Source organism: Podarcis cretensis (genome assembly GCF_951804945.1).
Source record: "Podarcis cretensis genome assembly, chromosome: 1".
NCBI lineage: Eukaryota > Metazoa > Chordata > Lepidosauria > Squamata > Lacertidae > Podarcis > Podarcis cretensis.
Window position 1 is genome coordinate 50000112 of NC_137170.1, and position 25038 is coordinate 50025149.

Consider the following 25038-nt stretch of genomic DNA (forward strand, 5'->3'; position numbering starts at 1 on the left):
AAACACAAATAATCTATAATCCCAGTATATTTAATGTCTAGGAATACAGTTGGGAACTGTTAACTCCCCTGTGTGAGTGCCTGAGGGCCCTGCTCTTGCCACTTGCCATCTGGCCCAGGGCGGGGCCTGACAGGCCTCACAAGGACTGCTCCTGCCACTTACTATCTGGCCCAGGGTGGGGCCTCACAAGGACAGTTGTTGCCACTGATGCTGCTACTGCCCAGGAGGACCCGGAGGGGTGCAGAGTTCTTTTTAAGATGTTTTTAAATTTTCCTTTCCCTTTAGATTTTTTATAGATGGGGGTGGGATGGATGTTTGGGTGGGCTTGGGAATTTGTTAGATTTTGATGGATTTGTAATTTTTGCGGTTTTTATTTGTATTGTTTTATTGTTTTCTGGGTTGTTTTTGTTTTTTGTTTTTTTTGTTTAAGGTTTTATTGTTTTAGGCTGCGAAAGAATAACATTAATTGCCATCAATGGAGGCTACTATGAGGCTTGGGATTGCTACCGTGGAGGGGCGAGGGAGGTATGGCGGTGGGGGCAGATGTTATAGGTGAAGGGGATCGAGATATGGATATGCTCGTACCCCTTCCAATCTGCGCCTCATCCCGAGGGACAAGGGTAGGGTGAGCAAGGATTACTCACCTCCGTCACTGGTGCTGTGCAATGCTAGGTCTATAGGCAACAAAACTGCCACCCTGCGAGATTTCTTTACCTCGCAGGGGGTCGACCTGGCTTGTGTGACGGAGACCTGGGTGCGCGAAGGGGAAACAGTTACCTTACGAGAGATGGTGCCCCCAGGTTTCTCCGTCCTCCACCAGTCGCGGACTGTAGGCCCGGGGGGAGGGGTGGCATTATTAATCCGGGACGATTGTCCTTTCAGGGCTTTACCATCGCCATCGATCCCCGGCATTGAATGTGTTGGCCTAGTGTGGGGCTCCGAGGAGAGCTTGGCTGTCTGGCTGGTGTACCGGCCACCTAGCGCACCAGCAGCCACCCTGTCAGGCCTATTGGAGGCGGTGGCCAGCTGGGCCTTGGAGTTCCCTATTGGTATTGGGGGACTTCAACATCCATGCTGATGCTCCCCCTCATAGGCTCTGGACCTGGTGTCTTCCATGGCGACACTAGGGCTCTCCCAGTTTGTTTCGGGCCCCACACATCAAGCAGGCCACACGCTGCATTTGATCTTTGGCGTAGGTATAGATGTGATCTTGTCTCCTTCGATGAAGGTGCCATGGTCTGATCACTACGCTCTGAAAGCCAGGATTGACTTTCCACCCCCACCCTGCTTTGGTGGTGAGCCGATTTGGGCTCGCCTGCAGAGGCTGATGGACCCTGATAGATTCTGCCAAGCCTTGCGGGACCTTGCTCCCCCTGGCGACTCATTGACTGAGCTTGTTGAGGGCTGGAATATCCAGCTCCTGGCAGCCATCGATGAGATCGCACCTAAGCGCCCTCTGCGACCCCGCAGAAACCGAGCTCCCTGGTTCACCGAGGAGCTCCGGAAAATGAAGCGGGACCTCAGACGGCTAGAGCGAGGATGGCGGGGTGCCCGTGACGGAGCCTCAAGAACATCTTATAGGGCTTTTATGAAAACCTATGAGATGGCGGTGAAGGCTGCTAAGAAGTCTTACTTCTCGGCCTCCATTGCATCCGCTAGCTCTCGCCCGGCGCAATTATTTAGTATAATCAGGTCTTTAACGTCCCTTGAGGGACAGCCAAATTTAAATAACAATTTGACACACAGCTGTGAGGCATTTGCGATCTTTTTTGCGGAGAAGGTCTTGTTGCTCCGCCATGACCTCCCTGCCAATTTGGATACAATAAAGGAACTGGAGGCCCCTCGACTGTCCTCGGGTCCAGTATTGGACCACTTCAACCAGATATCCCCAGCCGATGTGGACAGACTCCTCCGAGCTGGAAAGCCCACCACCTGTCCTCTCGACCCGTGCCCGTCCTGGCTGATTAGAGCTTGTCCAGACGAGGTGCGGGCCCCCCTGGGGGATATCATCAATTTGTCCCTTGGCACAGGGACATTCCCAGGGGAACTGAAGGAGGCAGTGTTGTGCCCGCTCTTAAAGAAAACATCATTAGATCCTTTAGATCTATCCAATTACCACCCGGTTTTGAATCTTCCATTCCTGGGTAAGGTGATTGAGAGAGTGGTTGCTGAACAGCTTGGTGGGTTTCTGGATGAAACATCGGCTCTGGATCCATTCCAGTCCGGCTTCCGTGCTGGTCATGGGACCGAGACGGCTCTGGTTGCCCTAATAGATGATCTTCTCCTGGTATGCCCCACAGAGGAACTTACGGTCTTCAAATAAAAACACCTTGAAGGTCCCAGGCCACAGAGAGGTTAGGCTGGCCTCAACTAGAGCCAGGGCTTTTTCGGCTGTGGCTCCAACCTGGTGGAACGCTCTGTCACAAGAGACAAGGGCCCTGCAGGACTTGACATCTTTCCGCAGGGCCTGCAAGACAGAGCTGTTCCACCTGGCCTTTGGTCAGGGCGCAGCCTGACTCCCTCCTTTGGCAATCTTTACAAAACTTTAGTTTATGGTTGCCATCAATTTTGATTTTAATTAATTTTTATAATGTTTTTATAATGTTGTACTGTTTTAGTGTTGTTAGCCGCCCTGAGCCCGGCTTCGGCTGGGGAGGGCGGGATATAAATAAAATTTATTATTATTATTATTATTATTATTATTATTATTCGTAGACAGCTGGATCAAGGCGGGTCGGGGCTGCTGATTCTTCTAGATCTGTCAGCAGCTTTCGACATGGTCGATCACGAACTCCTGGACCACCGCCTTGCCGACGTGGGGATCCAGGGCACAGTCCTTCAATGGCTGCGCTCATTTCTCTCTGGTCGGGGACAGAGGGTGGCGCTTGGGGGGGAATTGTCATCGCGCCACTCCTTTGTGTGTGGAGTACCTCAGGGTGCGATACTCTCCCCGATGCTTTTCAACATCTTTATGCGCCCCCTCGCCCAGCTTGTCCAGAGTTTTGGGCTGGGTTGCCATCAGTATGCTGATGACACCCAACTCTATCTGTTGATGGATGGCCATCCTGACTCGGCCCCAGACACACTGACCAGATGTTTGGAAGCTGTGGCTGGATGGTTACGTGGGAGCCAGTTGAAGCTAAATCCTTCGAAGACAGAGGTCCTGTGGCTGGGACGGGACGATATGGGATTGGGGGGGGCAACTTCCCTCTCTTGTGGGGGCGCAATTAGTGCCAGCACCGTCCGTTAAGAGTTTGGGTGTAATCTTCGACACCTCCCTTTCCATGGAGGCGCAGATTGCAGCTATAACAAAGGCGGCATTTTTCCATCTCCGCCAAGCTAAGCAGTTGGCTCCTTACCTCTCTCGCCCTGACCTAGCCACTGTGATCCACGCGACGGTCACCTCCAGACTGGATTATTGTAACTCGCTCTACGTGGGGCTGCCCTTGAGACTGACCCAGAAACTCCAGCGGGTGCAGAATGCTGCAGCGAGACTCCTTACAGGGTCTTCACTGAGAGATCACATTCACCCAGTGCTATACCAGCTGCACTGGCTCCCGGTGGAGTACAGGATCAGGTTTAAGGTGCTGGTTTTAACCTTTAAAGCCCTATACGGCCTAGGACCCTCGTACCTACGGGACCGCCTCTCCTGGTATGTCCCACAGAGAAACTTACGGTCTTCAAATAAAAACATCTTGAAGGTCCCAGGCCACAGAGAGGTTAGGCTGGCCTCAACTGGAGCCAGGGCTTTTTCAGCTGTGGCTCCGATCTGGTGGAACACTCTGTCACAAGAGACTAGGGTCCCTCGGGACTTGACATCTTTCCGCAGGGCCTGCAAGACAGAGCTGTTCCATCAGGCCTTTGGCCAGGGCACAGCCTGACTCCCTCCCACGGCAATCTTCGCGGAGCTCTGGCCCAATGGATGCCAATGGCTTGATTTGAATTAATTTTATAATGAATAATTTTAGAGTGTTGTTTGTGTTGTACTTTTGTACTGCTTTATTGTTGTTAGCCGCACTGAGCCCGGCTTCGGCTGGGGAGGGTGGGATATAAATAAATTTTATTATTATTATTATTATTATTATTATTAATCCCATGCACTTGGGGAAATACAGTTTGGGAAAGGCGGTAACACAAGCTGCATTTGTGAGAGCAAAAATAAGAATAACCTCTTTCATCCAGTGCTCGGAGATTTAGCAAATGTATCCTCTCACACACTGCTCAGTTTACGGGTTTGTCTTTGCTCATCCAATGCTTTTCTAAGAGTAAAAGCAGCTGCAAGGGAAGTCAATGGAACACAATGCCGTCGAAAGCAACGAAGCTGCCTCGTTGTCAGACAACGGAAAGGCCAGTTTTCACTTTTCTTCTGTCTATGGCTGCCCTTGAAGACTGTTTGGAGGCTGGAACTTCCACTCCAATACTTAACTCTTCACTTTCTGGTGCGCTTTTCAGAGTGGGGAGCAGGTTGGGAAGAGCCGCGTTACCTTTTACTGCGTTACCTGGAGTCAGGGACGGATTTAGATTTGATGAAGCCCTAAGCTACTGAAGGTATTGGGGCATTTATATGTCCGGCTGTCCTTTGTCAACTACAAATTGTCACTGTTTTTTGTGTTGAATATATGCTATATGGTAATTTACACAGGTGGCGCTGTGGGTTAAACCACAGCGCCTAGGGCTTGGTTCGAATCCCAGCGATGGGGTGAGCTCCCATTACTCTGTCCCAGCTCCTGCCAAGCTAGCAGTTTGAAAGCACATCAAAGTGCAAGTAGATAAATAGGGACCGCTCCGACGGGAAGGTAAACAGCGTTTCCGTGCGCTGCTCTGGTTTGCCAGAAGCAGCTTAGTCATGTTGGCCGCATGAGCCGGAAACTGTACGCTGGCTCCCTCGGCCAATAAAGCGAGATGAGAGCCACAACTCCATTTGGTCACAACTGGACCTAATGCTCAGGGGTCCCTTTACCTTTACTTTATATGCTATATGGTAATTTATGGACCTAATAGGTATCTAAACCATTTGCACATGTTGCCATGCAACCAGTCCATGCAGAATGTAGGCACCCTATATATAGAAAAGAGCAAACCAAGTGATATTTTAGGGAGCAGGCTATCAGGCGGGGCCCATTACTTACACCATAGGAGCCTACACAACACAAAACACTGTTGCTGTACGTAGGTTTTCTTTTTTTATCTTATATTTTGGAAATGTATATCCAGTTTTTTTTTTCTTTAACCCCCCCCCCCGCGCTTAAACTATAGCTTGTTTAGTTTATACGTAAATCCGGCACTAGGTGGCACCAGTACTCAGAAGAAATGCTTGCAAATAAACAAAGACTACCAAGTCGGCTTCCAATGCAAAACACATAGAGTTTTTACTGCAGAAGTGCCTTTAAAACGTAGCTTCAGCGACACGACGTGTGAAAAACGGCCAACGGCGTGTTTGGGCGCTTACCGGAAGCTTAGATTGAGTGTCGTTCTATTTCTTTCCTATCTCTACGGCGCACGAATGAATGGGATCTCGCCCCGCCCCCTCTCTGCCCCGCCCCGCCCCGCCCCATCTCGCTCTCTCCCTCCCGCCAATCCCAGCACTCTGCGCTCACGCTTCTTCTTTCCGGCTGCTTCTGGGCGGCTTCGCGCGTCGTTGGGAGGTTCTTGCTGCGAGAGCCGTAGTCGGCGGAGAGGCGACGATGCTCGGCTTCGTGGGGTCCGTGCTGGCGCTGTTCGCATCTGTCCCCCTCCTGGTATTTGTGGTTGCTCCTATCTTCAGGTCTGTGATTGGTGGGCTTAGACTTGCAGCCTTTTCAGCTCCTGCCTCTGCAACAACTTCCTTGCGCTAAACGAGCTTCGACGTGATGAGGTTATATGGCAGATTTCAAAACTAAAAATCTCCTTTTGACACCGGTTTAGTTGTTAAATATTTCTGTCTTAACGCCTGTTTCTTCCTTCACTTACTGTTTTGGCTGTTTCCCCCTACTTTTCGAAATTTGTCTGTTTTTCACCTAATCCATTCATTTCTTAAATGCTTTTGTCATGAACTCCTGTCTTTCCATTCTCCTGTTGGCTATTCAGTTTATTTTCTTATTTTTGTATTTCTCTGGATTTCCTTCATCTTAGCCTTTAAATATGCTTTTCTGGGGTGGGGTGGGACACAACTGCAGTAAATAACTTGATTTTATGAAATTCAAGAAGCAGGGTGGGAAGGTGGAAACATGGCTACCATGTTCTAACTAAATTTAAAGTTCAGCAGATAAGGGACAGGTGGAAATTAAGTGAATGCAGATTTTCCATCTCTGAGGTTTACTGACAGGAAAAACTGCTGTAATTTTAAAATGTATTGTGGAGAGGATTCCTAGTCACATCCTAAAGTACAAATGAAAGAGACAGGGTATATTCGGGCACTACTTTATATAATTCCCTGAACCAGTTAACTGATTAGGAGGCTGTCAAAGGTCTTGGAATAAAATGATCCAGTCTTTGTATTTTCCTTGGGTAACTGTTCCTACCCACTGTGTAAGATTCTCACAATCTTCTGTTAGAAAGTTTTTACAATAAAACTTTTAAAGATCCATGTGGGGGAGGGTCTAAGAACTCAAGGGATAAAAACCGAATAAAATCGGAAAAACACTGCTAATACTAATTCTACCTTATAATAGTAATAATAATTTTATTATTTCTATGTCGCCCATCTGACTGGGTTGCCTGCAACTCTGGATGGCTCCCAACAGAATATTAAAAACAATAAAACATCAAACATTACCCAAGAATGTTCTAAAACCAACTTAATTTACCTTTCATTCAGTAGTCTGTTATGTTTGCATTGTGTGTGTGTGTGTGTGTGTGTGTGAATGTTCTAACACTGTAAAAAAACAAGGACATAGCTTTCTGGTAGCTGATAATAAGGTTTTCTTTGATCAGGGGAGCCAATGGGGGGCGGCGGAGGAAGAAATGGGTTTTCAGCTCATGCTGAAAGGTGAACTGGGTTGCACCAGGGAAGAACATTCCACATCTGTGTGATATTTTATGTTATGGTGATATAGAAATGCTTTTTAGAAATAGAAAATCTGGACTTCCCCTATGAAAGCCAAAGCACCTTGGACATTACTCAGTGACTAGAAGGAGTCACCCAGCAGATCTTAAATGCTGGGCAGAAGAATACCAAAAGAGGTGCTCCTTCAGAGTCATAATTTCAGGGCTCTGTCCATAAGTACTAAAACATTGAATTTGCACAGTAGCATATAGGCAGCCAGAACAAACTCTTCAGAACCAGTGTTATATGATTCCAAGCAGCTTTATCCAAACACTCTGTTCTCTGGCAGTTGCAACTGATGTAAAATACAATCTAAGCTGGAGGCTACCCGAGCATGGATTACTGTGGCCAGGCTGCCACTCTCCAGGAACGGCCATAGCTGGCAAACCACCTGAAGTTGGACATAGGTGCTCTGTGCCATTGATGCTACTTGGGCCTCCAGTGGTAACATCTGGATCAAAGAGTACTCCTAAGCTCATGGGGAGTGTGACCCAGTTCAGAACTGGTCTCTTACAAGGCACTAGAACCACCAACTCACAGCATCTCTGTCTTGTTAGGATTCAGCTTCAGTCAATAAGGCAAGAATTGATATAAACTTGTTGAACCAATTCTTGCTTCAATGTGATAACTGTGAAGATTAAAAATCTCTTTATAAACAACGAAGAACAAAACCTACCAGGTATTGGTTGGGCCGTATTGGTTCCATGCAACACTGAATATGATGCTATATTAGTTCCCATCCCATTGGCTGAGTTTTCTGAGTAGATGTTATAAAAAGAAGTCTTATTCACCAGATGCTCCCCAGCAGCTTTTGTTAAGAAAATTTCTCCTTATGGCTTCTTCCTTGAATAACTCCAGTTCAGTATAGGCTGGCATTACTGACTAATTGCCCCATAATTATTTGGTTTCTGTCCCCAGTATGTGTATGTTTTGGGTGGTGGGGGCAGGGGTCCTATTAGCTTTTAAATTAATTTCACCCCCCCCCCTTTAGTGTGAAATAGCACTATTTTGTAATTAAACAATTATAGGAAGCAAGTAATGGAAGCCCTACACTTAACCACTGTGAGGAACAGGATCCAATTAATTGTGTAGAGACAGGGGCAATTTATCAGTAATGCCAAGAAGGGATGGAGGTAATAATGCCACACAAAAGCAAGATGGCAGACCTGTCCCCCTTCACACTATCCTAGTGGCATGGTATGTGATCTCACATCTCTAAGTGGAATATCACAACTATCTAAGTGAGGCTGATAAAGTGGGTCTTTCCACCCAACTGATACCTTCTCAAGGTGGCTATGATATGCTTACATGGCTCCTGATGGTGTGGCATTGTGTCCCAGAGAAGTGACTTCCATGTGGCTGTGTGTGTGTGTGTGTGTTTAGGATTGCTAATGTATATTGGTCACACACAAGTTAGAAAAATAAGCGACAGTCCCTCTCCCTGTAATCAACAGTTAAAGTGTGGCCTGTAGGTGCAATCAGAAAAGTCTGATTAGAAAACGGGCCATTCAAAGCAAATCTGGAGAGATTTTCTTAACGTCTGCATATGAGGGAAGGGTCTGTTATTCCAATAGGCACCTGCAGAGCTGTCTAGTAAGAAATTATCTTCTTTCTACTTCTGGGCCTTTCTACTTGAGATATAAAGGTTGTGGTCTTGCTTCACCTTTTTGTTGTTGTTGTTGTTTTAGAATTATGGAGGTGAACTTTTCTCAGAGTCATTTTCATAGCGTAGACTTGAGTGTGCATATTTAACATGTAAATAAAGTAGCAGTTTGCCACATTCACTGAATCTGTGATTGACTGATGTGTCCTTATTTTTGTAGGAAGTTTGTTGCAGGAGGAGTGTGCAAGTCTGCCGCGAAGCTCAATGGGAAGGTTGTTGTGATCACAGGGGCCAACACCGGCATTGGGAAGGAAACTGCCCGAGACCTTGCAGGAAGAGGCAAGTTACTTATCCCCTCCCACCAGCAGTTTTCTCCTGTGACAAGCCTTTCACAAGGCATGCAGGAGGGATAATAAAAAGGGCAATCCTAACCATGTATTAAATTCAATGGGGCTTACTACCTGGTGAGTGCAATTAGGCTTGCAGCCTTGAGCACTATCTGTGCTGAATATTTAATTTGGCCAAAACACCTTCTTCTCATGTTTGCTGGTGTGATGTGGGAAGCACTGGGAGACGAGCACATGAGGCGTTCCCAAAGTAAAGGAAGGATTGAACTCTGATTAATAAGAATACACACAGAGGCTTGAACCAGCAAGACCCTGGGAAGGGTGCGTATAATAATCTCTCCCTCCACTCCTTGGCCCAGGTCGTTTTATTCACAAAATAACTTTTTACAGAGTGTTCGTAAGAACCAATCAGATTTCTTCTGGGCGGTCGTTTTATTCACAAAATAACTTTTTACAGAGTGTTCGTAAGAACCAATCAGATTTCTTCTGGGCATTACAACAAACCCCACGTGAGGACAAAGTTAAACTACCAAAACTAATAAAGCATGCACTTCTGGGGTAAATAAAGAACAGAACTACAAAGGAGTGCATTTGGCAACCCCGGAGGTGATAAACAAGCAATATACATGATAAGAAGGATGGCCAGGAGGACAGCGATCATTATCACCTTCAGGTGAGATCTGCTTCCTGGCCTCAAAATTAACATCCTAAGATTAACATATCAGAAAAGCTACATCAAAGAAACTGCCCACTGTCTTTGATGACCCAGGACGCCTGCCTGTCTAAGTGTGTACCTGACTTGTCAAGCAAGAGAAATGGGCAGTAGAGGAAATGGCTAGAGATGCAGAGGGTTGTGGGATTTGATCAGAAATTATTGTCAATGTATCAAACCCAGTCAACACAATGCATTCATCGTGGACACAATGGCTTGATGCATATTTTATATTTCCTCATAGTAATCCCACCTGACCCCACACTCTGGATATTTGCACTCCTACAAACACAGCCTTCCAAGGCTTTATAACTGGCCCTCGGGACTCTTCCCCATGCCCTTCACCAGCGCTTGAGGTGAAATGTGCCCTTCTATCCTTGAGACACAACACTTGAGACTATGTATATATTGTAGCCTTCCTTGATAGAAAATATTTTATCCCTTTTCCATAAAGCACAACCAGTATTTAGCTGAGATCCAGTGTGGGAAGGAATGGGACTTAACAGCCATTTTGTGCTTAGTTTAGTTTAGTAAAATGGTTGCTGTTTGGTTTTAGAGGCTGTTCTGTACAGGAGTGCCAAAGGTTTGGCCTTCAGATTTGGCAGTAAAGGAGAAATAGAAACATAACCAGGAATTAGCTCTTCCTCTGATTGACTAGATGTTAAAAAGTTAAGGGGGACAACCCAGAAACTGAACTGAGGTTACAAATGGCAAAGTATTGGCTTTGTGAGGGGGGACGCTAGAATAGGTATGGCTGTTTATTTTTATTTGCTCTTATAGGTAAAACCCCCCCCCATTGTAAAACAAGGCTCCCCTCCTTAAAATAGTTTGCACAAAAACTGTTCCCTTCACCCTATTAAGCTGTAAATTAATAGTTTGTTTTGGAACAAGTTGGTCCGAAGCCTTCTTATTCCCTTATATTCTGCCTTTCTCAAGTCAACTCATGGCATAGATTTGAATAGATATGACAAAGAACATACAATAAATATAACTATTAAAAAGCAAGTAAGTAACCCTATAAAACAACACTGAAAACCATTAAACACACATAAAGTACAACACCCACCCTCAGAGGTGTGACTGACTGGCTAGAGATCTGAACAAATGGCATCATTTTATTCCTGGTCCTGTTCAACATAATATTGAAAATCTGTTGCAATTCTAAGGATGGGACTGTGAGATTTTGACCAGCTTCGGCCCATCTGAAGCTGAAGCTGATACAGGCTCGTCTTCTCTGGAGCCCAAACAGAGCGTCGTCACACACAGCGGAAGATAAGCAGTATGTGCCACATTCTTAACTTTATTTACACTTCTATGCTGAGAGAATACAAACATGCATCTTGCCTCTGTGAGAGCAGAGAAGCAACTCCTCTCGGAAACAAAGAACACCGAGAGAACAGTGAAAAACAGGAAACCAGTGAACGTCACATCCAGTCTCCCATTCCTGTGGGAACCCAACAGTACTCTGACTGTGGAATGCAAAACAATGTCCCGTGACAAGCATTTCGCTGCACAGTGAAGGAAACAGAAACCAACATCCTCCCCCTTTCTGTGAACATCACTGGGCAGCGTGTTCGTACAATATCAGTACAAACCCAACTTCTGCACATAGGTACAGTGTTGATCCCTCGATACAACCTTGGACAGTACATCAGCAGGAATTTCATTACCTGGCATATAGGACACCGTTATGAGTCCCTTCTGAATACGTTCCCTAGCATGTTGCAGTTTCAATTGCAAATGCTTCGTGCTTTGCTTACAACCTTCAGAATTCAGCAAAGCCAAACATGCTTTGTTGTCCTGGTAAACCTGGATTGGACATTTGACAGGAATTTTCATGTCTTTGCACAATTGTAACAACCATTCACAAGCTTTAAGTGACTAAGACAGTGCATTCAGTTCAGCTTCACAAGTACTTAAGCTAACTGTTGTTTGCTTCTTGCATGACCAATCAAATAGACCCTGATTGTACATGTAGCAAACTCCAGACGTACTTTTCCTGTCTGTAGTGTCACTTCCAAAACTTGCATCTGCAAATATCTCAAGACCACCAGACTTCTGATTGTTAAATCTCAGTCTGTAATGCATAGTGCCTTTCAAATAGCGTGCTATGCGTTTCAGAGCTTTCCAATCCTTAACAGTAGGATTGTTGACTTGTCTGCTTAGCAAATTACAGCTAACAGCAATGTCAGGTCTTGAACATCTGGCAATGAAGTTTAGTTTGCCTAGCACACTTCTGTACAGTGTAGTGTCAGAAAATGCTTCTTCAGTGTCATCTACCTGATAATCTGTTGTCATTGGTGTGTCTACAGGGTTAGCATCCATCAGGTTTAGTTTGCTTAACACATCAGCAATTTTCCGTGACTTGTGTACTAGAATGTTACCATCTTGATCTCTCTCTATCTCCAGAGATAGGTAGTTGTTTACCTCACCAAGATCTTTTCATGTCAAAGTGCTCTTTCAGTTGAGCTAGGGCGTTATTGTACATTGTGACATCTTTCCAAAAGAACGGAATATCATCAACATAGAACAAGCAATACAGCTTCTTTTGCCCCTCCTCTTTGACAAATACACATGGATCAGCTTTCCCTTGCTTAAAACCTAGAGAAAACAATACTTCAGTGAGTTTTGTGTGCCAGCACCGTGCACTTTGTTTGAGACCATAAAGGGATTTCTTCAGAGCACAAACAAATCCCTGTTTTACCTGTATGCCATCAGGTGGAAGCATATAAAGAGATTCACCTAGAGATCCGTATAAAAATGCTGTATTCACATCGTGGTGACTAACGTGTAGATTCTCCTCTGCAGCCAGCTTGAGCATAAGCCTAATGCTCTCATACCTCACGGTGGGTGAGTAGGTCTCGTGATAGTCTTCTCCTGGTACCTGTGAAAAACCTCTGGCTACCAATCTGGCTTTGTGTCTGACTATCTTGCCATTTTGATCAGTCTTCGCTTTGAAGACCCATTTGCTTCCAAGCAGTTTCATTCCTGGAACTACTGGAACAAGCTCCCATGTTTTGTTCCTCTCTAAGGAATCAAGCTCAGCCTTCATGGCATTTAACCATGGCTCAGCTTCCTTTGAATCCAAATCCTGGATTTCTTGAAAACTTGAAGGTTCAAATACCTTCTTAGAGCTTTTAACAGCTGCTACTGCTGTCTTAGCAAACTCATCAGCAAATCTCTTTGGAGGTCTGCCTTTTGTGGTTCTTTGTGACCTGCGAATTAGCCGTAGGTCTTCAACACTCTCCTCTTCCTTCTTAGGAGAAAAGTGACCTATTGTGAACGATGGTTCCTCCAATTCTTGATCAGAGCTTTCAGAGGGTCGTATAGAGGCTTTCGCACTCTTGAAATCCTCTGAATCACCTGACTCAGTTTCAGACTCAGGATCAGGACCTTCATCAGTGGGTGTGGGTTGTTGCGGCAGCTGTGGCTGTTGCTGCTGCTGCTGCTGCTGCTGTTGCCTATCCTCAGTCTCATCACTGTCATCAGGATAACATTGGAAAATTCCCACATTCTCCTCCCACTTGGCATTGTACTCAACACTTCTTGTGAGCTTAATGGTCTTAGAGTCAGTCATCATTATTCTGTAAGAACCTTTCTGATAACCTAGAAAGATACCATGCAATCCACGCTTGCCTAACTTGGAGCTTTGTGGTGTGTGAACCCACATGTCAGAACCAAAAATTTTCATGTGTTTGATGTATGGTTTCTTGCCAAACATCTTCTCATAGGGGGTACAACCAATCGCTGAAGATAAGCTGCGATTATAACTGTAAACAAAACGAGAGAGATTCGGCCCAATAACTCTCTGGAAGATTTGCATCATGCAGCAAGGTTTTTAAACCTTGAAGCAATGTTTGATTTGCCCTCTCGCAAAGTCCATTCTGCCATGGTGAGCGAGGACTAGACAAATCGTGTTGAATTCCTTTCTCAGTCAGAAAAGCTTCAAACTGCTGAGACGTGAATTCCCCCCCACGATCAGTGAAAAAAGCCTTTATCTTCTTATCATACACATTTTCCAACCAAGCACAGAATTCCTTGAACCTTGGAAAAGCCTCTGATTTCTGCTTGAGATTGTACACATAAATATACCTGGAAAATGCATCAATGAGAACCATGAAGTACCTGTTTCCACCCAAAGAGGGCGATAGTGGACCAACCAAATCAGCATGCACTACCTGGTATGGTTCTGTAGCTTGCCTACTAGACACCTTACCTTTTGCAGCCATTTTCACCTTGTTTGCTGCGCATGCCTTACACTTCATGTGGTACCTGCAGGGTTTAATAGTCATACCTTCAACCAAGGCAGGCATTTTAGATACTGCCTCAAAATGTAAATGACCAAATTTCCTGTGAAAATCATGAATACATCCTGCATGCAAACTTTTGTTAGAACCTGCAATGCAACAAGTTTCATCCTGCACAACATCATCAAAATACAAAACAAACAAACGATCAACATATTCAGCATGCAATACATAATCGTTTTTCTTTGTGATGGTGCATTTCTTGTTCTTGAAGGAAACGTCAATTTTCCGTTCATTCAGCTGTGCAACACTGAGTAGATTGTGTGTGTCATCTGGAACGTAGAGAACGTCGTGTATCGATAAGTCCAAACTGAAGAACAACAGTTCCATAGCCTTGACTGGAGATTGTGTGGTCATCCGCCTGGTGAATCACACCTTCCTGTGGTGTAAAAGACACGAACAGTCGCTTATCGTTGCATAAATGTCTCGTTGCTCCTGAATCCACCACGAAGAAAGATCTAGACGTCTTCTTTGCAACCTTTGGAGTGAAGCGTGAGACCATTGCCTTGTGCTGCGTTGTCCTGGACATCGGACCTTTGCCTTTGCCTTGGCCTTTTCCACGCGATGAGCTTTCGCTGCGCTGCTCTGTCTTGGCCCTGGGAAATCTGCATTCCCTCTTCATATGGCCTAGACGTCCACACGAGTAGCATTTCACTGCCTTCAAAGCTTTGGCGCCATCTGGTGGTTCCACTGCATTCTGCGTTTTTCTGGGCCCAGAACCAAAACTGTGAGATTTTCACCAGCTTCGGCCCATCTGAAGCTGAAGCTGATACAGGCTCGTCTTCTTTGGAGCCCAAACAGAGTGTCGTCACACACAGTGGAAGATAAGCAGTATGTGCCACATTCTTAACTTTATTTACACTTCTATGCTGAGAGAATACAAACATGCATCTTGCCTCTGTGAGAGCAGAGAAGCAACTCCTCTCGGAAACAAAGAATACCGAGAGAACAGTGAAAAACAGGAAACCAGTGAACGTCACATCCAGTCTCCCATTCCTGTGGGAACCCAACAGTACTCTGACTGTGGAATGCAAAACAATGTCCCGTGACAAGCATTTCGCTGCACAGTGAAGGAAACAGAAACCAACAGGGACTTGAGTCATTTACCTAGAACCTCTCTGAGCCACATAGTTTCTACCTTCTGTACCCCTTTGTGTTGTTCATTAATTCCCTGCTTTTCCTTTTTGCAGGTGCCAAAGTCATCCTTGCCTGCAGAGATATGGCAAAGGCAGAAACAGCAGCCTGTGAAATCCGGACTACGACAGGGAATCAGCAGGTTACGGCAAAGAAACTGGACTTGGCAGACACCAAGTCGATTCGAGAATTTGCTGAGAATTTCCTCAAAGGTGTGTTTGAGACTCCTTGGTCATGTTTGCATGTAATGCTAAGTCAAAGTATGGCTTGGCAAGAATGAACAAGCATGGAATAAAAATGTGACCCCTTTGCTCCTTCCCTTGTCCTCCTGCTGCTGTGCTAACTAGAGCAAAGCCATAATTGTGTTATGTCCAAACCTGGTTTTGTGGTTTATTGGCAGCTCTGACTTATCAAACCAAGATTAAGATTCTCACGCTCTACTGTTTCAACCCTTATTTGAAATCAGTTGCTTTTCTTCAAATATTTTGCTTCACTGTGTATAATACATGAGCCCAACATAGAAACATTTCTCTGGTTGTTCAGAGACTTGGATTCCAACAGCACAATCCTATGCAAGTTATGTTGAGTTCAATGGGACTTAACACCCAGGTAAAAATGTATAGGATTTCAGTCTTACCATGACATCTGACACTGTAAAACAAGACTGTTAGGTTTGAGGTAATCAGAAATTCAGTTTGCCTGTGACTGGAAATAAAACTTACTATATTGCATCAGGCCACCATTCAAAGTTATTGCACAACCTGTCCTTGTACATGTAGACCCATGCTCTGAGGTAGTCTGCAAGACTAATGAATCATGGGAGAAACTGCAAAACAGGAGTTAAGTTGACAGCCATGAGGCAGAATGTGTTGACAGCCATGAGGCAGAACGTTTTGTGCTGGTTTCCTATTTCATAGTGTGCCCTGCATGTGCTTTCTTGTAGAGGAGAAAGAACTCCATATCCTCATTAACAATGCAGGGGTTATGCTGTGCCCGTACTCCAAGACAGCCGATGGCTTTGAGATGCATCTAGGAGTCAACCACCTGGGTAAGGTCCTGAGGTGTGGGTTGGGTGAATGGGTTTGCCCTTTTTACATTAATAATGTTTTGGAACGTTTCTAGTTGGCTAACAGTACTGTCATATCTTGCCAGGTCCCAGGCACTACTAAAGATTAAGTTAAGGTTTGATTTCCCTCTGGTTGGTTCCATCACCAACTGTTCCAGGACACACACCTGTCAGGGAACTGCCATCGGAAGGGCAGGCGGTGGAAGGGCTCACGGAGGTTAGGAGAGACTCGGCAGCAGAGGAGGGAACCAGCAGGGGGAGAGAAGGAGCTCCAAGGGAAAGTGAATCGGAGGGATGGCTCAGAGAGACTTCCAGCGAAAACAGTGGGGAAGTTTCAGGACCTCCTATAGGGACACCCACCCCTCGCCGGAAACTGTCGCGCCGAGAATCCCGAAGACGCGTTTCCGTTAAGGAGCTTCTATGCTGGAAGTGTTTCCGCAAACGCCCACTGTCGGATTCTGCCAGCGATTGAGGGAGTCATGTTTAAGGGGCTCCGCTATAGACAGAGCTTTGAGAACCAGGCCAAACTCTGAGGGACTAAGCTTTACGCACAAGCAGCTCATCATCCCATCACAACACCCATTTAGGGTATCTAGAAATTTTACCTCTTTGTCATGACTTGAACATACATTTACCCCATTGTATGTGTGATGGGAGGGACGCAGGTGGCGCTGTGGGTTAAAGCCTCAGCGCCTAGGACTTGCCGATTGAAAGGTCGGCGGTTCGAATCCCTGCGGCGGGGTGCGCTCCCGCTGCTCGGTCCCAGCGCCTGCCAACCTAGCAGTTCGAAAGCACCTCCGGGTGCAAGTAGATAAATAGTGACCGCTTACCAGCGGGAAGGTAAACGGCGTTTCCGTGTGCGGCTCTGGCTCGCCAGAGCAGCGATGTCACGCTGGCCACGTGACCTGGAAGTGTCTCCGGACAGCGCTGGCCCCTGGCCTCTTAAGTGAGATGGGCGCACAACCCCAGAGTCTGTCAAGACTGGCCCGTACGGGCAGGGGTACCTTTACCTTTACCTTTATGTGTGATGGGAGCTGAAATTGCCTGTTATAATTACTAAAATACTTTGTCCCTGATTTCATACTCCCATTTCATACTCCCATCACCTTGAGCATTTTGGCTACACTGTTACATCCCCAATCCTAAATAACTTTTGGGACCTGGTATTGCCACCCACAGAACTTCTCTGGAGGAATCTCCGTCTTTGGGGATTTTTACTTCATTTGGCTTTGTGTCCTGTTTGTCATACCGAGCGACATTCCTGTAACATTAAAAAGAGTTTTTGCTGCATCCTGGGTAGAACTGCATCCAAAGCTTCCTTCGCCATTTCTCTTCCAGGGCACTTCCTTTTAACATTCCTGTTGATAGACTGCCTGAAGCAGTCTGCACCAGCACGCATAGTCAATGTATCCTCAGTGGCCCATCATGGTGGGAGGATTCGCTTCCATGACCTCCAGGGCGAGAAGTCCTACAGTCGGGGCCTGGCATACTGTCATAGCAAACTGGCCAATATTCTCTTTACCCGGGAGTTGGCCAGACGACTGCAAGGTGAGCTGGAAGCATGTAGCGGCCTTTTGTTCATAATCTCATCTTAAAAAGAGCTTAGTGTGACTTTGTACGGTGGGAAACTGGGATTGTTTTGGGGAGGAGGGAGGTTTAAAAGAGCGACCTTTGCAGACGATGTCTGTTTTCTTAAATATTTGTTCAAGGATCTGGACAGACAGTGCAGATTGTGAGCTGAAATCAAAGGGAAGACATACTGCAGCAATCTATAGGTGCTCTATAGTTGCCGTCCTAAGTACACTTGAGTTTTATTTATGTACTTGTTTCTTTGTGTGAGTTGCATGGTGCCTTTCTGCCAAGGTGGTTTATAACTTTAGAATAAATGCACCGTATAAAATTCAAGGTGACAGAGCCCTCCAAGGCCAACTGGGAGCTGATGTTACGTCTGCTCCCTAGCCTGAGTTCTCTCACTTCTGCCTGCCTTCAGAGCACACAGGTCTTCAACAGCCCCAGGAAGGTGGGGGAGAAGCTGCCCAACATCTCTGTCTGGCTGTTGATGGTTGTGTCAGAAGCTGATGCTGTGTGCTTCCTGGCTTGGCCGCCCAGAGCTCTCATAGCTCCCAGTACGTTTCTGAGCACAATTCAAAGTGTTGGTGCTGACCTTTAAAGCCCTAAACGGCCTCGATCCAGTATACCTGAAGGAGCATCTCCACCTCCATTGTTCTGCCCAGACACTGAGGTCCAGCTCTGAGGGCCTTCTGGCAGTTCCCTTGCTGCGAGAAGCCAAGTCACAGGGAACCAGGCAGAGGGCCTTCTTGGTAGTGGCGCCAGCCCTGTGGAACGCCCTCCCACCAGATGTCAAAGAGAAAAATAACTACCAAACTACTTTTAGAAGACATCTAAAGGCAGCCCTGTTTAGGGAAGCTTTTAATGTTTAATAGGTTATTGTATTTTAGTGTTTTGTTGGAAGCTGCCCAGAGTGGCTGGGGAAACCCAGCCAGATGGGCGGGGTATAAATAATAAATTATTCTTGATATTGTTGTTGTTGGATTGCAGTCATATGGAACACATTGGACTTAATCCCAGTCAATGATTGATGGGATTGAACTGCACCTTCAAAAAGACAGCAGCACATTTTGTCACCAGGGACTTTTTTGGCAAAGGCTCTACCCACTAAATAGTTCCAAGGAAGTATATCTTAGGGTTGTACCTGGTGTGTGTGTGTGCTTGTTTGCTTTCAGGAGCAAGCAACAGCCAGTGGCAATTGGACTGTGTGTCATATCAGTTAAAAGTACCTTTTTACATAGACACATGAGAAATACTTGTGTTTTCATTTCCAGGTGCAAACTAATCTTATTTGTTCTGTGGCAATTCAGACAAACAAAAGAAGGGATCCATTTTGCTTTTTATGTTGGTTTATGTGCCTGCTTCCAAAATGCTTTTCTAAAGCACGCATGATTCCTCCCTTGTAGGCACTGGCGTCACTGTAAATGTCCTGCATCCTGGAACAGTCTCTTCTGAATTATCCCGCCATTCAACTATATTAGATACTGTATGGAAAAGGTCGTCTTTCTTCATGAAGACACCGGCGGAAGGAGCCCAAACCAGTGTGTATTGTGCAGTGGCAGAGGAGCTGGAATCAGTGAGTGGGAAGTATTTCAGGTGAGTTGAGGCTGTGGAAGAACTGACATTGGGTTGCAGAGTGGGGAAACAATGGTTTAATCCAGATCTCAAGGATGTCTTCAGTGCTAAGCAACGGCACGAGGCTTGGGAGAACAATGTCAACAGAATGAGTCAGATTGCAACCAGAACAAGCTGGACTTCTTTTGAGCCACAGAAATAATGCAAAAAATCACCTATCAGGGATGGATTTTCCTAACGCCTACATCTCTGGTAAAGAAGGGAGGGCCCCAATCTAGCTGTGTGCATGATAGTAGACTGCTAGCAGTTAGCAGTATCATATGGGCAGCACCAACTTTCTCTTGGGAAGGGCTGGACGTCCAAAACTGGCACCCGTGCCTAAATGAATGGTGATCTCATGGACCTAAGGGTTGCTAAAGAACTATTAAACAAGGATGCAGGGATGGGGAGGTATGGGGAAGTCAAAAGAAAGAAGGGTATGAAATGATGAGATTGAAATTATACTGTTTTGTATTGTTTTTGTTATCTATCTGAAAAATGAATAAAAATTATTAAAAAAAAAAAAAAGAATGGTGATCTCAGAGCCATTGTTGACCATGTGTTCTGCACTACATCTGTGCTTAACCCAGTTTTGCCCACCCTGGTGCTCTTGAGTTGGTGTTAAGACTCCCAGTTTCCACCAGCCCATCAGCATAGTGAATGGTCAGGGATACTGGGAGTTGTAGTCTACTATCATTTGGAAGGCTGCAGGTTGGGAAAGACTGCTTTAACCAGTGATGCTGGTAGTGATCCATATTTGGGAGCTATGTGTACAGCCCTCCCTGCCCTGGGTTCTTAATGTAGCTGGGGATATGTAGTCCAAAGGCATTTACTTCATGCTTCTTAAATCAGGCTGGCTGAGGAATTCCATCATGGTATTGGGTATTAAGGTGTGTGATGTCTCAGCTCTTCAAAAGGTAGACGTAGATTCTAATGCAGCATGGAGATGCTAAGATACCACTGAGCTGAATACATAGCAGCTACACCAACTGTTATGTTTGCAGGAAGTAAAGGCTGCATTTAAGGAAAGTGCAGACTGCTATAAACTTGTCCCAGCAGATGAGAAGACTTAAGGGATGGAGACTTGAGCATGTATTTTCACATACCTGCTTCCCTAAGCTGCTCCAATTCAGATTGTAGGTGGGAGCTGACTGTTTTGTTTCCACTCCTTATAAAATCACTCTGCACATAGGAAGATTAGAAGGGTTCTAACCTGATGGTTGTTTTTTTTCATATTTGCTAACCCCAGCTTTCAATTATGCCATCCTGAATTCCTAATAGAAACTTTCCTTTATGTGACAGTGACTGCAAACCAGCATATGTATCTCCTCAAGGACGCAATGAAGAAACAGCAAAGAAGCTCTGGGACGTCAGCTGTGAACTATTGGGCATCCATTGGGACTGACCGAGGGGTGATCTTTCCCTAGAGTTGTACATGCCTAGTGAGTTATTTCTTGGAAAAGGCAAACACTGTCAGAGCTGAAGCTCCTACACGGTCATTTGATACCCATGTTTTGAATTTTGTTTATTATAAAGAGAGCTGTTCAAGGCTTTCATACACACAACATAGCTATCAGCATGCTCTGGTTTCCAACATGAGAACAGCCACCCTCCTCTTGGTTTGATGCATAAATATGGAAGGAGCAGTTGCCAAAATGCAAGCGTGCATTGTACCTAGTCTCTCACTCCTCATTGTTGATTTGTTTGATAAATTAATCACTATTACATTTAGGTTCCTGATGGAGGTTAACTGAGATCTGTCAATCCTGCTATAGTAGATACTTGCTTGTACTGCTACTTTCTTTATCTTTTACAAGAAGCCAGCTTTTTGCTGGCCTCTGGAACATAAAATGTGATCAGAATGGTGCATTGAGAGGTTTAGACCTACAAATGAAATAGTGTTTCTGGAAGCATTATATGATAGCTAGTTGAGGCCAGTTCAGTTCAGGGCAAGTTGAGTTTAAATACATAGGTTTAACTTCCCTGTAGATTTGGGGTCCAATTACACTTTTGAACTTGAGTTGTGAGGATATCTCAAAATGGCTGCTAGCCATAAAACACTCCACATAAGGCAAGCTGCTGAGATGAAGATAGGAGTTGCTTGCTCAAATCAGTAAGTAGAAGGTGTGTGTATTCTGAGCATAAATGTTTGGTGCTGTGACCTCAGGTTGGCTTACAGGGAAAAAAAGTTCTGCTTGCATCGAGGGGACTTTAACATAGTTTAAGTAAAGTAATGCAAAGTCCATTTTCTTTGGCTGGAAGTTTCAGTTTGGCATTCAGCACTGGACATTTCTCAATACACTGACTAAATTAAACATTCAAACTTGCACTGCTGCTCTGTCTTTGCTTTTAAACATTGATCTCTATGATTTAATTTAATGTAATTTAATACAAAATCCCAACGTATGTCAAAGTTAAACTAAATGAAATAAATTGACAAAATATGCTTTATTCCTGTTCATTATGGACAGAAGTTCATCTCTCATCAAGGGTCAACATTTGTTCATCTCGTCAACACCAGTATTTATGAGGCAGGGCAATTTATAGGACAGGTTTTGCTGGTGGAAAAAAACACCTTAGAGTGAGCCACTAAGGAATTTTGAGTTGCAAACAATGTAAAGTGCATAGAGTACAGTGCAAAAGGGAACACAGAATTAGTCTAGAATCTTCACCATACCAGGGTCTATTGTTTCTCCTGTGAAGATGTATGTAAGAGACAGGCAAGGGTACTTTCCCCCCCCCCCCCAAAAAAAAATGCTTCCCATGAGAAAACTGATCAATACCATGTACAGTCACATCACGTTCTTCTGAAGCCCAGTAGAAATTCAGTTCTGACAGACAGAAAAGCGGCTTTTGTAAGCCTTAAATTCCTAATAGGATAATCTTCAAGACTGAGGAGGTGGAAGAACTTGAAAGCTGAATGTATATAACTTAAAGCTGCAAGCTATTTCTGGACACCAAATCCCATGAGCTAATTGTTCCTAGCATTTGTGGCTATGATGTAATGCTAAGACCCATAAATAAAGGTCAACCATGTTAAAGTTAAAGTTAGCAGGAAAGGACGATATTAACCTTAAAAGCCTGAGTGCTTTAAGGTGTAAACAATTATGTATGCTTATGGATTGATTGTGCATCATGGCACAGCAGTTAACTTACCATCACTTTAGTGCAGCGACATCACCTACAATTCAATTCCCACACCCCCTTGTAATCAATTAGGTTCCCTTTTCACAGAAACTGATGGGCCCCATCAACTGAGTTGAAGTGTTTTAGCTGGATGCCCTGCCTTAGATTTAAAAGGAATTTTAAAGCCCACTGCAAATTATGCTTCCATGTGTGGTAACTGGAAATACAGCAGGATAGACAGGTAATTAGCTAATGGGATGACAAAAACCAGGTACTGGACATTACATTTAGAATCAGTCCAGACTCCCGAAGGGTCTAGGCCATGCTCTAAGTGGCTGTGGGGGCAACTTCCTCTCTGGATTCTATTTACTATTTAACTTTATACCTTTATTGCATCACATGGCAATGTGCAGAATTATGCACAGCTCCATTACTACTCATACAGCAAGACATTGTGGCTTTCATTGAGTGCTTCTGGCTAACAGCAGCTGCTTAAAGTTGCTGCTACAGAGGCAACTTTATTGAAAGATTTGTGGCAAACAGATTCCAAGCTTGCACAACTATCTCACCCCTATAATTGCTTGGCCTGGGCTGCCACTCTGCACCAGTTAGTTCACATATACACACAATAGTTATTTCACTCAAATGTCTTCTGTTCTGCAAAGTTGGTTTTGGTCAATGAATAGAAAGTTATGACTTGTGAGAAAATATAATTAAATCAACCACCCGCTGGAGGTGTATTTTCTACAACAGAGAGGACAATTTTTTACAATAATTTTCATGCTATGCACATGTCGTAAAAAGCTTTGCTAAGTCCACAGATGGCAGTTTTAACAATTGGAACTTGTTTCCTAATTTCACATATCAAACCAGTTTAAGGATCTTACAACTGACCAGTGGTACAAGTAAAGTTTGCTCCAGGAATTAGGCTATCCTAATATCTGTCAATTAGCAGCAGGACAAAGTGCATCTCAGCAAACTTGTGTGTTTCTCGAAACAGGAAAGGAAGCTTCCTCCTCATAAGAATTTCCCATTGCTTTCCAATACCTATAGGAGAAACAGCACATACCTGTACAAAAGCAAATCCTAGAGATGCATCTGCTACATATTCCAAAATTCAAAACCCACATTACTATCTCTCTATACAGATTTGCCTTTGATACAGTTTTGTGTTAGCAGAATCACAATATAGGTTCCAAACTAGATTTAACCGATGTGGGTTTTAAATTAATAAAACAATGCCCAGGGGATACATGTACTGATAGCAGCACAGGAGAATATGGTTGATGAAAGACTGAAACATTAACATTTTTAGGTTGTGCCAGGCGGTGGGAGGAGGGGAGAAAGAGAGAGAACACCCTGAGGTAGAGATAGTTGGTTGTCATCAGGACATGATTGGCACTTTTAGTCAGCAGTCTTTTCCTTTTCGGAAGAGGCATCGGAGCAGCTCCTTTCCAACCCGCTGCCATACATAGACTAAGCTGTTCTGACCAACACAATGCAGAGCCTTCCCTTTATAAAAAAGCAAACCACCAACAATGATACGCTTGCTGGAAGTCACTTCTTGGAGCCCTGAGTGAGCCAGCTTCTTGGTTTGGTGTGGTGCACTGAAAGCCACTGGCTGCAGATGGCTTGCACCACATCTTCCCCACTATCCTCAGCCAACTGCCGCACATGTAGGACCAACTGCACAGCCCGAGCATTTTCTTGTCTCACTGAGACCAGGTAAGCGGAACGCAGCTTGTGGCATTTCAGATATGCTTGGATCTGAAACGGAGAGAGAAAAGGGTGGGATTCTTCCTTCTGCAATTGGATTTCTACTTAACAGGATGGGGCTCTCTCACCAGCTTCCTGGTATAGCCCTGTACACTTCCACCCTTTCCCTCTTGCCAACCTGCTTGAGGGCTGGGGGAATCCTCCAGAAAAGCATGGGATGTGATTGCAGCTGGACGTGGGAATCGGTAAAAACACAGGGAATAGAGAGAAGAGTCAGACCACTGATGCACCTAATTCGGTGTCCTCAACACTGCCTAGCAGCAGCTCTCCAAGGTTTCCGACAGGGGAGCCCTACGTGAAGATGGTGAGGTTTGGATCTTTTGAATGCAAAGCATGTGCTCTGCCATTGAGCCACAACCTTTCTCTAAGGGAGACAAACCTCCACAAACCTTATGTGAGTGGAATAGGAGTTTTGAATCAGAGCCAAAAACCATTGGCTGGGTCCCTAGAACAACAGTATACACACAAGGTTGGGACGATTCCAAGTATTGGAACAGCTGGCATGGCTGCTCTGTTGATCAGGAACTGGAATGCATTAATTACCAAATCTTAAAATAAATCTCAATACTGATCAGCCTGGGAAGTAGGCTAGGACAAATTCAATTTATGCCTGGAGCTTTTAGAATTGAGAAACCAGTGATCAGAATGGATATTGCTTTAGTCTCAAGTATACTATACATCTTTCTTTTCCCGTTGTTTATTTAACAAAGGGTGGGGAATCTGAGGTCCTCCTGGTTAACTATACTGCCTTTGGCTGATG

General features: G+C 44.9%; 2 protein-coding genes across 7 annotated transcripts in view; one reads left to right on the plus strand and one right to left on the minus strand.

Annotated features, from left to right (window-relative positions):
• Positions 1-5569: 5569 nt before the first annotated feature.
• Positions 5570-21827, plus strand: LOC307202358 (retinol dehydrogenase 12-like). 3 transcript variants are annotated; one of them, XM_079952245.1, is made up of 7 exons: positions 5570-5764; positions 8848-8966; positions 15184-15339; positions 16071-16175; positions 17532-17741; positions 19169-19358; positions 20679-21827. In XM_079952245.1, exons 1-7 carry the CDS (start codon positions 5685-5687, stop codon positions 20779-20781), a joined length of 963 nt encoding a protein of 320 aa, XP_079808371.1. In that variant the 5' UTR covers positions 5570-5684; the 3' UTR covers positions 20782-21827. The 3 variants fall into 3 exon arrangements, with proteins under 3 accessions (XP_079808371.1, XP_079808372.1, XP_079808373.1); XM_079952246.1 differs by having other exon boundaries at positions 5574-5701; XM_079952247.1 differs by having other exon boundaries at positions 5759-5854.
• Positions 21806-25038, minus strand: part of ZFYVE26 (zinc finger FYVE-type containing 26) — a 49956-nt gene continuing 46723 nt past the window's right edge. For all 4 annotated transcript variants that reach the window (XM_079950356.1, XM_079950355.1, XM_079950353.1 and 1 more), the window contains one exon: positions 21806-24269. In XM_079950356.1, coding sequence (XP_079806482.1) covers positions 24060-24269 — 210 coding nt within the window. In that variant the 3' untranslated portion in view covers positions 21806-24059. The remainder of the gene's footprint in view (positions 24270-25038) is intronic.